Source organism: Poromitra crassiceps (genome assembly GCF_964638095.1).
Source record: "Poromitra crassiceps genome assembly, chromosome: 3".
In the NCBI taxonomy this organism is placed as follows: Eukaryota; Metazoa; Chordata; class Actinopteri; order Beryciformes; family Melamphaidae; genus Poromitra; species Poromitra crassiceps.
Genome location: NC_139625.1, coordinates 71,116,233 through 71,131,053, shown reverse-complemented (window position 1 = coordinate 71,131,053; position 14,821 = coordinate 71,116,233). Strand labels below are relative to the sequence as shown.

Here is a 14,821-nt window from a genome sequence, read left to right as displayed (position 1 = left end):
CCTTTTCAAAAAATGTGACTAGATTTGGCCACCTTGAGTGATACCAATAGGCTAAGTGAAATGTTGGGCTTTGGCCCATGCCATGGACTACTAGAGTCAGACACTCAAGCCACCCCAAGCTCAGGCTCCATAGGGTTCCATTGCCGTTGCCACCCAGTCAATTGACGCGGTTTGTTTACCAAAACGCTGCTCGGCTGATCCCTCATTATGTCTATTATGAATTAACAAAAAGTTAACGAGTTAAAAAAAAACCTCATGAATAAATAATAGGGATGGATTCTTCAAGATGTTTTTCATTGCAGATTAACTACATTACTGTCGGTGGTTCAACGCTACAGTCAAAACCATAATAGGGGATGACGTCATTACCTGAAGGGTGAGGGGGTGTGTGGGGGCGCCGCTGGGCAACGCCATTTTCACGCTGCCGCAGTCAGTCAGTGGACCAGCCGAGTCCGACCAGCGCGAGCCTCAGCGCGAGCTCGAGCTGTCATCTTCCTGCTGTCAACTCTTTAGCCCCATGTAGCCGCTATCAAGTAAACTAGCTTTACTGACCTGTTCCCACCATGGAACTAAAGGAGAAGGGGCTTTTCTTGGATGTCCGTTTTACTAGATAGGTGGCTAGCCAAGTATGTTAGCTAGCTGCTCATCATTATACCTCCGCGGCTGATGCAGTGAAGACCCGATCACAGCCAAGAGACCGTTTGGACATTTGGTTTTGTTTAACGCTATATCGTTGATGTTTTTAGGTGTGTCGGATAACCTCACAGGTTCAAGAACCACCACCTTCTAAAAATACTTGTATTTTAATCGTTAAGTGGCACAGAAACTTAACGTTACAGTCTGCATTGGCAACGGATGTCCCAGTGAACGGTAAGAGCTCTGGCTATTTCCTGGGGAATGGTGCAATTTACATGGTAAACGTTAACTTAGTTAGCTACATTCAAACATATTGGTGTTGTCATATTTCACGCTATTATTATTGTTGTTAGGCTACAAACATATGAGTGATTGGACAGCCCTATTGTAGGCTACAACATCAACTCCTTGTTGTGATATTAATAAACATTGCAGGAATTAGACGGCATTATCAGATTGACTGTCAGTGACAGTGCTAGCTATGACAGTGCTAGCTCAAACTTAGCACTGCAGTTAAGAGTGGCTGAGGACAAAGTGGCTAACTGGTTCTTCAGGTTAATCCAACAACTTCAAGCGAGATTGGTTGAAACACCAGGAACTAACGTTAGTCGCTGTCAAATAATGCCATACTGTGCAAAAGGTGGACAGCTCATTGCTGCACGGAAAAGTCTGATTGTGAATTTTAGTATAGCTGTGTTGGATTCTTGTCATTGATATTCAGAGCGGGGTGAGCGCTGTGAAAGCTTGCCTGTGTTGAGCAGACAGATTCAGACACTGCAAAGGGACAGTGGATCTCAGTGTAGGACCCACAGCTGCAAGACTGAGTGAGAGGTGTCTATGAACATTATGGGATTTAGGAGACAAACACACGCACACCGAGTCTGCACTGCAGAAATCACAAGAACACACAATCTGTGAGTTAGTTTTGTTTGCCATGCCCTGCAGTCTTCAATGTTTAATATCTACCCAGCCAGATTATCGTGACACCATGGAGTGTTAGGTCTGCTCTCCCATGCCAACATCGCCCTGTTCCCCTGGGATGGCTTGTTGTTGGCTCAGAGATCCCAGAGGTTTCCTTTGTCAACCTTATACTATAGTGTGCTGGCTGGGAGTAGGGACGAATTATTATGTTGCTGTTGTAATGCTGTAACTCAGCCGCCTTATTGAAAGCTTTTGGAGACAGTTGTAAAGCCAACCTACAACAAAAACACAGTACGTAAAACCTGACACCTGATGCACAACAGGTGGAACTTATCTTCCTACTGTAGGCTTTTAGATGAGGAATTTCTCTATAGCGATCTACCACGGTATGAATATAACTGTAGAACAAACAGTAACATGACAAGCAACCGAGGGTCGAACCACCTGGCTGCACCCAGACAAGAGATTCAGTAGCAGCAATGCTTTGGCTCTCACCTGTTCCTTCTCTCGCTGCAGAGAATCAGAAACGTCATCTCTTCAGTTCAACTAATGCGTTTTCTCAATGTAATTACACCTGCTCTAGTAACATGAGCCCATAGGGAAAACTCAGATCACAGGTCCTCATATTCAGTGCAAGACATAATACAGACACATGACTACACATCACTGTGATACATTATTACTATTTCTAGTAGTAATACATATAATAATCAATGGCTCATTTTAGCGCTGAGCTCCGCGCGCCATTCTGAAGCATGCGCAATTGAGCAATTGTGCGCCACCGTGCTGCGGAACCCCCCCGCCATATCATATAGTAGTGAGATAATAATAAGAAAATGCAACATTTATATAGCGAAGGCATATGGGCCCATATGATAAGCGAATAAGCGATATTTAAAATGGACACAATCTGTGTGTTGAGTAGTGAAGATGTGAACTGTCTGGCAGAAACAAACAGAAATACTAGGCTATATGAGCTAATATTAAGAAATCATGCAAAATAGCTCAGTTTCAAACCAGTAAGAAAAAGTAATATAGAGTTAAGACCTAAAGCTACAGCTGAGAAAGATCTTCTGTAAGTTATATTCCAACTGCATTATCTGTGCAAATGATTCCAGTAGTATATTCTTGGTATCATTCAGTCTTGGGGGGGCTACACTAAGGAACACAGCCACTGCTGCGTCTCAGAGGGTCTTAAACATTTTCAGCCCAGGATTCAAATGATAAATTTAATTTATTGCCCTGGGCTCACTTATGGAAAATAAGATATTGCTTCTCTTGTCATGCGAGGGCTATAAGGCAAATTAATTCACAGAAAGTCAGACATCATTTTGTTGAGCTGGTTTCAGTCAGGATCAGATGTTTGCTACATTTACCCAGCCCCTTCAGCGTAACTACTTGCTGACTGTAGCACCTGCTGTCCATCAGACACTATTGGAAAAAACTGACTTTGCAAATATATTTTGTTTCTGCGATATGAAAAAATCCAGGAATTTTCACAAAAATGACTTGAATATCTCATCAAGCCTTGCCCCTTTAAGGAAGTAATGGGTAACCTGCGTGGGTGACGTAGTAGCAAGTGTTTTTTAGCTGCAGCCAGAGTGATTGGCAAGGTTCTAGTGTGCTAAGTGCTGAGTATCAACCAACAAAAAAGTTATAGCACAATGTGTTTGAGTTCATTTGCCTGATTACTTGACATTGCACGTTCCTGCGATGTGACTATTGTGCATGCGCACATTGCGATGATGGTGCTGAAACGATAATATTGTGCAGCCCTGAGACCAAATCTGTTCCGTATTAATACCAATCATAGTTCTCATTTCCTGTCAGTATTAATACCAGTCATTTCCTGTGTCTGAGCTGTGCAGTCATGGCTCATCACTGCCTGATTTGTTAACCCATTTGTTGGTCCCTGAAGCTAGGCGTGAACGTGATCATAATGACAAAATTAGTCAAGGCTTGGTGGTGTGTATGATTGATGTTTTGGATGAACAGTTAGATCAAAGATGCAATGTCTGGGACAGTGCAAGATATACAGCAGACATCTATGATTATTTTTTATTTTCTGAATAATGCCTCATATCTTTTAGACAATCAGCCTACAGTACACATGACTGACTAATCCTTTCTTAGCACTGTTGCTCAACCTCTTACTAGCTACATCATCCTCATACATGACTTCCTCTTCTTCACTGATTCACTTCCCCCCCGCAGCTTTCTTCACAGCTTCATATTCTCACTTAGTGGTGTTTCCTTCACAGCTTCATATTCTCACTTAGTGGTGTTTTCTTCACAGCTTCATATTCTCACTTAGTGGTGTTTTCTTCACAGCTTCATATTCTCACTTAGTGCTTTTTCTTCACAGCTTCATATTCTCACTAAAGCTGCGTTCACACCGACCTATTAAAGTTTTTCGCTGGCATCGAGTTTACATACAAAGTCAATGCAAACGAGCGATTGAGCGTATATTCGCCCGGGAGAAAAATCGCTGGGCGTCCGAGCGACAGAGACAGAGCGATAAGGAGAAAATATGCTCGTCGTCCCAGATGAAATATCCCAACTCGAGCGAAAATACGCTGGCCTCAGTCGCTCGCTGTTCAACGCTGATTGGCTGCTGTGTTGAGAGTGAGTCAAGGATCACACTGGCTTGGAACAAACCGCTGGTTTATTGTGTGGCAACAAACCGCATTGACAGGCTGACAGCTGACATGAAGTGAAGTCTGTACTACCGGTATGGAGCTCGCATTAGGAGCACGCTGATAGGCTTAGCTTGTAAACATCTACGGTGGCTCGTAGTGGACACACATCATGACATTGCGTAACGTTATAGCCCCCACATGTCCGTCAATTCGTGTGCCTGTTGATGAGCAATTTAAACAGAGCGACAGAGCGATTCCAAAGGGTTGAATCAAGCGACAGAGCGAAAAATAAATATCTCGGTGTGAACACAGCTTTAGTGGTGTTTTCTTCACAGCTTCATATTCTCACTTACTGGTGTTTTCTTCACAGCTTCATATTCTCACTTAGTGGTGTTTTCTTCACAGCTTCATATTCTCACTTAGTGGTGTTTCCTTCACAGCTTCATATTCTCACTTAGTGGTGTTTCCTTCACAGCTTCATATTCTCACTTAGTGGTGTTTTCTTCACAGCTTCATATTCTCACTTAGTGGTGTTTTCTTCACAGCTTCATATTCTCACTTAGTGGTGTTTTCTTCACAGCTTCATATTCTCAGTGGTGTTTTCTTCACAGCTTCATATTCTCACTTAGTGGTGTTTTTTTCACAGCTTCATATTCTTCTCACTTAGTGGTGTTTTTTTCACAGCTTCATATTCTCACTTAGTGGTGTGTCATTGGTCTCAGCATTGTTTGCTTTTTATACATAATTATATTAGGTCAGTCCATCGCCTGCTGTGTTGTCTTTTGAATCCCTGTTACAATCAGATGTTGCTGTGCCCCCCCCCCCCCCCCCAGCAGCTTCACCCACCTAATCCTACACCCCGATATTGTGTCTCCATCCATCATCACTGCATTAACCTGCTTATATGAAGAGTTGCAGCATCCCTCAGGGCTCCGCTTCAAACCAACCATTGACATTTCAAAAGTTAACATCAGAAGTAGTTCTCTCTGCCTTTGCCTATGGTGCTTTCTGCTCTGAGACTCATCTGACACCAGAAATCAAAGATAGTTGCTTCAGAACAGGAAAGAAAGGCCCTTTGCTGTCACTTTCACTTCTGTCTTATATACACTACAGCTGTGCTGTGTGGACCGTCTTGTTCTTTGCAGTTGTGGATGTTTCTAGCATCTAAAAATGGACCTCGCTTTAGCAGAGAATTAAGTGTTTTTTTCTAGATGTTTTAAGTAATATTTGTTTGCGAGACCCACGTTTGCCCCTTGGCCGGTTCAGGATCTGATCCTGTAGCTGTTGCAGTCAATAAAGGCCCTTAATTGGATACTTCTCATGATCTTCTCATGAAAGTTCTGTAATAATAATAATAATAATTATTATTATTATGACGATGATTATTATGATTATGATTATTATTATCATCATCATCGTCGTCGTCATTATTATTATTATTTTCAATGACCTGTGCTGCAGCCATAGCTACAGCTAAATGCATGTAAAGAAAACACTGAGGAACTGGTATGTGCAGTTTGTTTTCCATTTTAATTGTTACATTTGGGGGGCAGAGGGTGTAAGATGACCTCTGATCAATACACCCTCCCTCTCAACAGCACTTTGATTGATTAGGACCTAATCATTCATTCATATCATTAGAGCCGTTTTTCCACATGCGTACCGGAAAATTACCTGTAAGTCAATATCGGACATTTCCCGGAATTTCCCTTCACACCTGGGCACTCGCATGTGGGAATATAGCAGTGAAATTGCCTGTATGTTGGGGGGCGGGGCGGCACTGCAGAGCGGGTGGGGAGTGACGTGTCGGCAAAACTCCGATGGTGAAATAAGTTTGCTTGTCACACAATAAATCACACTCGTTTGACTTAAGAGGGCATGTATGTTGTATCATTCACATTCGCTAACCAGCCTTTGAACTGAAATATTTGAAGAAGTTGGGATCCGTGTCTGAGAGAAATAGCCTGGCTGGTTCGATGTTTATCCGTTCACCTGCGTCGCGTTGAAGCACTTTTTACAGACTGGCTTCGTTTGATGTGTCCGGGCTTGGAGCGAGCAGGCAGCAGAGAGGGGAGAGGGGGAAATCAGCACGCCCACACATGAAGCTGACATACCGCTCTTATTATCACAAGATCATTTCGCCAGTTTCCTTTAATGTGCGCGAATGATTAGATTATGCCCGCTGGAACATTAAGCAACGTGTGTACACCTCGCCCATGAGAAGGACCGCCTGTTCCGGCAAATGACTGAACCCGTTTCTCACTTGTGTCCCTGATCGCGCATACCGCTCTTCTGACTGGCTCGAAACTGGTGAAATGTCCGCGATGACGGGGTCGCGCTTATACCGGAACAACAACTTTCACACATGAACGCATTAGACCGCGTTCCGGTCATTTAGCGGTAAAAAGCGCATGTGGGAAAACGGCTTCAGTGATACAGATATCGCAGCAGGAAACGTCACTTTTTTGCCTCCTTCCCACAGTGGTCGGAGTCGCTACATTTCACCAGGTGGTTGATTTCCCACCCTTATACATATTATTGTGGATGGGGTTTTAGCATAGATTTTATCACCCCATGACATGTAACTCATTTCATAATGAGGTATTGGTTATTATTACTATGAAGTTTTTAGTATTCATGATAAACAACGGTATCATAAAACTATCTTTCGAAAACTGGAAAATTTAGTAAGTTTGTGTACTCTACCAGCCACTTTGGCAGATGCACAACAATATTTGGAAGCCCTGTTCTAAAAAATGTAGTTGGCTCTGGCTGTAAAATAGTGAGTTTTTGTCATTTTTGCGAGTTTCCTTCGCTGATGGGCACCAAAAATGTCCCAGTGCTCCCTGGCCTTGCCATTTTCATTCTCCTCCTGTGCAGAGAGGCTGTTTCCTGCTTCCCCCATCTCCCCTCTGCTGTCACCTGATAGGCTGGAGGCTGGTTGCTGAGTCACATGGAGCGAGGCTAGTTCTTCCTCGGCTGCTCGGGGCGTTCTTCAGCTATTGTTTTGCAATTTGAGCTGCACTGGTCCACACTTGAATTGAAATGAGAAATCGGAGGCAGTTCAGGACATGCCGTGCTTCATTCATCTGGCACCATAGCAACTTATCTTGAGGAGGGCAAGCTGCTTTAACCCACAAGGTTGCACCAGAGCAAGATCAAGGATAAGCCTCATCTTAGGTCAGTAACACCCAAGAGTCGTTCTCTTCTGCATTTTTCACACAAACATGTGGAAAGCTCTCTTCAGTTCTTCTCTAATTAGTTGGATGACAGAGTGTTTCCCATTTTTCCAGATCAGTGTGCTGCCAGAGAATTATTAGGCAGATCGCTACAAGTGCTACCAAGGCGCTTGGTCATAATCCTCTTATGTGTGTAATGAATACAAGCAAAGAAAGTCAGGATGCAGTGGGGAGGAAGGCGTGCATGAGGAGTTAAGGGAGAGATGATGTTAAAACAACAGATATTTGCTTGCAGTCTTCTTGTAATACGTGGTTATTATGTCTTCTGTTATAAACAAGGCTGGTTCGCGTTTTAAACTGCATGTTTATGGCTAAAACAAGATGGCTGTTTATTATGCTAGATATTGAATCATGATACTGTTCTTGATCATTTGAGGACCAAAGTTATTCTACCATACTTTTGGCATCTTATATTAATATCTTGGCTATTCTCATCTACAAACACAAACACTAGACACTAAACAAATTAAATGTTTCAGTATTGCCAATATGCTGATCTTACTGTATATCATTCATTATAACATTAATCAGCAAATGTGCAGCCTGAGCCTCAGGTTTCAAATTTCCAATAGTTCTTTTATTGAATTATAATACTGATTTAAGTACAGATAAAGCTAATGAATACTGACTTTGAATTCATACGTGAGTAAGTGCAGCACTTGTGTAGCCAACAGATAATGCAAACATTTGTTCTATTTTTTATTTTCAGCTTTACAAAACCATATAGTATAAATTGATCACCCATTTTAAATTTCCAGTTGATAATATATGATATATATCGGCATGTCCTGTTTATATTCAGAGCAGCCTAGTTTCAGAAGCCTTCGCCTCATATCTGCTGCCTGCTGATATCTGTAAACCACACACAGCCCACAAGCTTCAGATCAGGCTTTGAGCCAGCAGCTGGCAGCAGGTTTAACGTCTGTGGTTTGGTTTGAACTTCTCTTCACAGATAAATCAAAGTCTCTCTCTTTTCACTCCATTTAAAGATGCCTGCTTAGGTTTTTAGCGCGCTTCAAGGACATCACAAATGTACATTTAAACCTTTGGTTAATTTCTGCAACACCCTACAGCAGTGGTGGTTCTCAAACTTGTTCATGCCAAGGACCCCTAAACTGACAAAAATTAGACCAAGGAGTGGACCCCCATTATATGAGAGTTTTGCTTTTAGATGTTTTATTACAGAAAGTGTATGAAACCCATGACCAAAATAGTCATACATTCTGTCATTGTGTTACTTTTGGATGGAATTATAGTGAAAATATTTATCTCCCTTTTTGCTGGGGACCCCCTGGAACCTCCCCCCTCTTATTGACTTTCCCCATCTGGATTTTCCCCAAGCAGCCAGCCACCCAGACTCTTGAACCAGCAGGCCTCCAGTGAGTCACAAACATGCTTCTTTAACTTTTTGTCATGTCCAAGTCCTGCTGCCTCTGAGCAGAGTATTGATCAAGTCCAGGTCCTGCTGCCTCTGAGCAGGGTATTGATCAAGTCCAACACATCCTGCTGCCTCTGAGCAGAGTATTGATCATGTCCAAGTCCTGCTGCCTCTGAGCAGAGTATTGATCAAGTCCAAGTCCTGCCTCTGAGCAGAGTATTGATCATGTCCAAGTCCTGCTGCCTCTGAGCAGAGTATTGATCAAGTCCAAGTCCTGCTGCCTCTGAGCAGAGTATTGATCATGTCCAAGTCCTGCCTCTGAGCAGAGTATTGATCATGTCCAAGTCCTGCCTCTGAGCAGAGTATTGATCATGTCCAAGTCCTGCTGCCTCTGAGCAGGGTATTGATCATGTCCAAGTCCTGCTGTCTCTGAGCAGAGTATTGATCAAGTCCAAGTCCTGCTGCCTCTGAGCAGAGTATTGATCATGTCCAAGTCCTGCTGCCTCTGAGCAGAGTATTGATCATGTCCAAGTCCTGCCTCTGATCAGAGTATTGATCAAGTCCAGGTCCTGCTGCCTCTGAGCAGGGTATTGATCAAGTCCAACACGTCCTGCTGCCTCTGAGCAGAGTATTGATCATGTCCAAGTCCTGCTGTCTCTAAGCAGAGTATTGATCAAGTCCAGGTCCTGCTGCCTCTGAGCAGAGTATTGATCAAGTCCAGGTCCTGCTGCCTCTGAGCAGGGTATTGATCAAGTCCAACACGTCCTGCTGCCTCTGAGCAGAGTATTGATCATGTCCAAGTCCTGCTGTCTCTAAGCAGAGTATTGATCAAGTCCAAGTCCTGCGGTCTCTGAGCAGAGTATTGATCAAGTCCAGGTCCTGCTGCCTCTGAGCAGAGTATTGATCATGTCCAAGTCCTGCTGTCTCTGAGCAGAGTATTGATCATGTCCAACAAGTCCTGCTGCCTCTGAGCAGAGTATTGATCAAGTCCAAGTCCTGCTGTCTCTGAGCAGAGTATTGATCATGTCCAAGTCCTGCTGCCTCTGAGCAGAGTATTGATCATGTCCAAGTCCTGCTGCCTCTGAGCAGAGTATTGATCATGTCCAAGTCCTACTGCCTCTGAGCAGAGTATTGATCATGTCCAAGTCCTGCTGCCTCTGAGCAGGGTATTGATCATGTCCAAGTCCTGCTGTCTCTGAGCAGAGTATTGATCAAGTCCAAGTCCTGCTGCCTCTGAGCAGAGTATTGATCATGTCCAAGTCCTGCTGCCTCTGAGCAGAGTATTGATCATGTCCAAGTCCTGCCTCTGATCAGAGTATTGATCAAGTCCAGGTCCTGCTGCCTCTGAGCAGGGTATTGATCAAGTCCAACACGTCCTGCTGCCTCTGAGCAGAGTATTGATCATGTCCAAGTCCTGCTGTCTCTAAGCAGAGTATTGATCAAGTCCAGGTCCTGCTGCCTCTGAGCAGAGTATTGATCAAGTCCAGGTCCTGCTGCCTCTGAGCAGGGTATTGATCAAGTCCAACACGTCCTGCTGCCTCTGAGCAGAGTATTGATCATGTCCAAGTCCTGCTGTCTCTAAGCAGAGTATTGATCAAGTCCAAGTCCTGCGGTCTCTGAGCAGAGTATTGATCAAGTCCAGGTCCTGCTGCCTCTGAGCAGAGTATTGATCATGTCCAAGTCCTGCTGTCTCTGAGCAGAGTATTGATCATGTCCAACAAGTCCTGCTGCCTCTGAGCAGAGTATTGATCAAGTCCAAGTCCTGCTGTCTCTGAGCAGAGTATTGATCATGTCCAAGTCCTGCTGTCTCTAAGCAGAGTATTGATCAAGTCCAAGTCCTGCTGTCTCTGAGCAGAGTATTGATCATGTCCAAGTCCTGCTGCCTCTGAGCAGAGTATTGATCATGTCCAAGTCCTGCTGCCTCTGAGCAGAGTATTGATCAAGTCCAAGTCCTACTGCCTCTGAGCAGAGTATTGATCATGTCCAAGTCCTACTGCCTCTGAGCAGAGTATTGATCATGTCCAAGTCCTGCTGCCTCTGAGCAGAGTATTGATAATGTCCAAGTCCTACTGCCTCTGAGCAGAGTATTGATCATGTCCAAGTCCTGCTGTCTCTGAGCAGAGTATTGATCATGTCCAACAAGTCCTGCTGCCTCTGAGCAGAGTATTGATCAAGTCCAAGTCCTGCTGTCTCTGAGCAGAGTATTGATCATGTCCAAGTCCTGCTGTCTCTAAGCAGAGTATTGATCAAGTCCAAGTCCTGCTGTCTCTGAGCAGAGTATTGATCATGTCCAAGTCCTGCTGCCTCTGAGCAGAGTATTGATCATGTCCAAGTCCTGCTGCCTCTGAGCAGAGTATTGATCAAGTCCAAGTCCTACTGCCTCTGAGCAGAGTGTTGATCATGTCCAAGTCCTACTGCCTCTGAGCAGAGTATTGATCATGTCCAAGTCCTGCTGCCTCTGAGCAGAGTATTGATCATGTCCAAGTCCTACTGCCTCTGAGCAGAGTATTGATCAAGTCCAAGTCCTGCTGCCTCTGAGCAGAGTATTGATCATGTCCAAGTCCTGCTGCCTCTGAGCAGAGTATTGATCATGTCCAACATGTCCTGCTGCCTCTGAGCAGAGTATTGATCAAGTCCAAGTCCTGCTGCCTCTGAGCAGAGTATTGATCAAGTCCAAGTCCTGATGCCTCTGAGCAGAGTATTGATCATGTCCAAGTCCTGCTGCCTCTGAGCAGAGTATTGATCATGTCCAAGTCCTGCTGTCTCTGAGCAGAGTATTTATCATGTCCAAATCCTGCTGCCTCTGAGCAGAGTATTGATCATGTCCAAGTCCTGCTGTCTCTGAGCACAGTATTGATCAAATCCAAGTCCTGCTGTCTCTGATCAGAGTATTGATCATGTCCAAGTCCTGCTGCCTCTGAGCAGAGTATTGATCAAGTCCAAGCCCTGCTGCCTCTGAGCAGAGTATTGATCAAGTCCAAGTCCTACTGCCTCTGAGCAGAGTATTGATCATGTCCAAGTCCTGCTGCCTCTGAGCAGAGTATTGATCAAGTCCAAGTCCTGCTGCCTCTGTGCAGAGTATTGCTCATGTCCAAGTCCTGCTGCCTCTGAGCAGAGTATTGATCATGTCCAAGTCCTGCTGCCTCTGAGCAGAGTATTGATCATGTCCAATAAGTCCTGCTGCCTCTGAGCAGAGTATTGATCATGTCCAATAAGTCCTGCTGCCTCTGAGCAGAGTATTGATCAAGTCCAAGTCCTGCTGCCTCTGAGCAGAGTATTGATAAAGTCCAAGTCACATAGAGTATTCAAACAAATTACTTCTTTCCTACATGCCCTGAAGAAGGCCCTGTGAGGCTGAAACCGGTCGGCGGTGATAATTTTAACTTTATTAGGCTTTTTAACCTTTACACCTTGTCTCGGTGTGAGATCAGTGCCTGAAGTAAGCTGATGCTTTACCTTTCGATATCACATAGAGTATTGATCCTTTCGTCATGTCCAAGTCCTGCTGCCTCTGAGCAGAGTATTGATCGAAAAGGGCCATGAATCACTGATGAACGCTGTGCGAGCCTGTTCTCCACTAGTGCTGTCCAAGGCAGCTGGATTTCGCACGAGATCATGAGATCTCACGAGATCTCACAAGATCTCGCATGGTTTTGTGAAAACGAAACCATCCATCTGGCAGCATCAGGTTAGTACAAGGCTGTGTGGCAGCCAGGAGACCAGCTTTGACTGAAACATTTGAGAATTGGACTACATTTGCTCATTCTTAAATTCCAGACCCCTCCTTTGTTCTCTCTGGCTGCATGAAAGCATTCTAAACAGAATCATATTCATTTGCACAACATTCAATACAGATTATGAAATAAACTACTTCGTCCACTGGCCACAATGGGACAGCACGGTGGCTCAGTGGTTAGCACTTTCACCTCACAGCAAGAAGGTCCCGGGTTCAAACCCCAGTCCGTCCCAGGTCCTTTCTGTGTGGAGTTTGCATGTTCTCCCCGTGTTCGTGTGGGTTTCCTCCGGGGGCTCCGGTTTCCTCCCACCATCAAAGACATGTTTGTTAGGGTTAATACTCCTGTCAGTGGCCCTGACCAAGGCAATGGCAAAATAACTGGAGTTGGTCCCCGGGTGCTGCACTGTGGCTGCCCACTGCTCCTGGTTCTAGGAAGGTTCTTAGTAGAGGATGGGTCAAATGCAGAGGAGGAATTTCCCCACGGGGATAAATAAAGGATAACTTAACTTAATAACGTAACAATGGCTGTATCTTGGTAGATTCCAAACGTTCACCAGCCTCTTTTTACGGTTTCACCAGTCAGCTAGAATAACTCCTCCAATCAAATAATGATAATATATAATATAATTAATATAATAATAATAATAATAATATAATTGAATCAAATAATGGTTCATTAGCTCCCAAAGTAGCAGGTAGAAGAGAGAACGACAATCAAAATCTACTCGTATTCAATCCCCATAGAGTTTATTTTATTGTTCTCTGAGGGCTAAACTGTAATAGTCAATGTCATATATCCACTTCACTTAGATACACACTGGACCGGATTCCTGTGCAACCAAGTTCAGAGAAGTCTATGATGTCAAACTGCTTTCCAGTTTCCTTGTTTACATTAGGATTCATAAAATGATGTGTCCTCCTGCATCCTTTAGAGAGAAATGTTTTTTTCCCTTTGTACTCCAGCTTGTGTGAGGAGTGGACAAATACTTTCATGCATAATCTGTAACATTTCATACAGTACATAGTTTTCATGCAGTTCATACAATGTCTTGGCATTCAGCTTTCTCATTTCTCCTATGCACCAGGATGCACCAGAACACCCAGTACAAATCCACATCAACTCATACAGGATTCACCCTTCTTAAATGGATTAATGCATCGTTTGACGTTCAACTTTTCCTCTGTTACCTCCAGGATGCGTGAGGACATGTCCACCATGGTGTGTGTGAAGGAGGAGGAGGACCCTGGGGAGAAGCTGTCCCAGGATGAGATCATTTCGCGAACCAAGCAGGTGATCCAGGGGCTGGACGCCCTGAAGCAGGAGCACCAGTCCATCCTGGACGGGCTGCTGGGCACACTGCGCTGCCTCAAGCAGGACGAGGAGAGCGTGCTGGTGGAGGAGAAGTCCCACATGATCCGCAAGTCCCTGGAGATGCTGGAGCTGGGGCTGAGTGAGGCACAGGTAAATGCAGGCACCGAGTCTCTAGCCACTTTTACACAGAGATCCCGCTGTTAGGAAGAGCCACAAATAAGACAACCTTTGCCTTTTTACACAGAAAGCGATTTCTAAGTGTTTTTACACAGCAAGGATGGCGTCTGCATTGACGTTCTATCATTGCCATGGAGAAGTGAACAGCTGTACCTACCTGCTGCCAAGGGGAGAAAAAAGACAAAAACGTCAAAAACAAAAAATAAATGCAGGGGGAAAAAATTATATATATTTTTTCGCCTTTATTTTTTGTTTTTGCTGAAAGTGAAATGTTTTATGGTCACCCACAATTCTCTGGAAGACTGGTCGGCTTGGTTCAAGCCTTAAAACTCATTATATATGGATTTTTTTAAATGTCTATGGAGAAAATGAATGGGGAATTAACTTCTGGGGCAAGAAACGTCACATGACTGTTGAGCTCTATTGTAACATTGAGAATGGTTTTGAGGAGAGACTCACATAACAGAGGAAATATCCTCACCTGTCCCCCATAACTGGGATTTATCAGATGCAGATGTTAAATCAGCATTTCTAAAAACGTAATTCCTGTCCTTAAGTTGAGTCGTGACTCGTGAGGTTCTCAAATTCCCCTGATGAAAAATAAATTTTGTTTTTGCAGCACAGGAATAAATCATGAAAAAATGTGGGTTTGAAGAAAAAAAGTTTGAAAACTACTGATAAGTTGTATGATTCATTACTCAGTTTGCATAATACTAGGCTATGAGTCACTGGCGATCCACACATTAGTCATAGTTGGTGCTGTCACACTCTAGTTTAATAAAC

The 14,821-nt window shown here is 44.1% G+C and overlaps 1 protein-coding gene across 4 annotated transcripts in view; it reads left to right on the top strand.

Moving 5' to 3' along the window:
- The first annotated feature begins 519 nt into the window (after positions 1-519).
- The window catches only part of klc1a (kinesin light chain 1a), a 92,076-nt gene continuing 77,774 nt past the window's right edge, over positions 520-14,821 (top strand). For all 4 annotated transcript variants that reach the window (XM_083634161.1, XM_083634160.1, XM_083634159.1 and 1 more), the window contains exons 1-2: positions 520-870; positions 13,744-14,011. In XM_083634161.1, coding sequence (XP_083490287.1) covers positions 13,745-14,011 — 267 coding nt within the window. In that variant the 5' untranslated portion in view covers positions 520-870; position 13,744. The remainder of the gene's footprint in view (positions 871-13,743; positions 14,012-14,821) is intronic.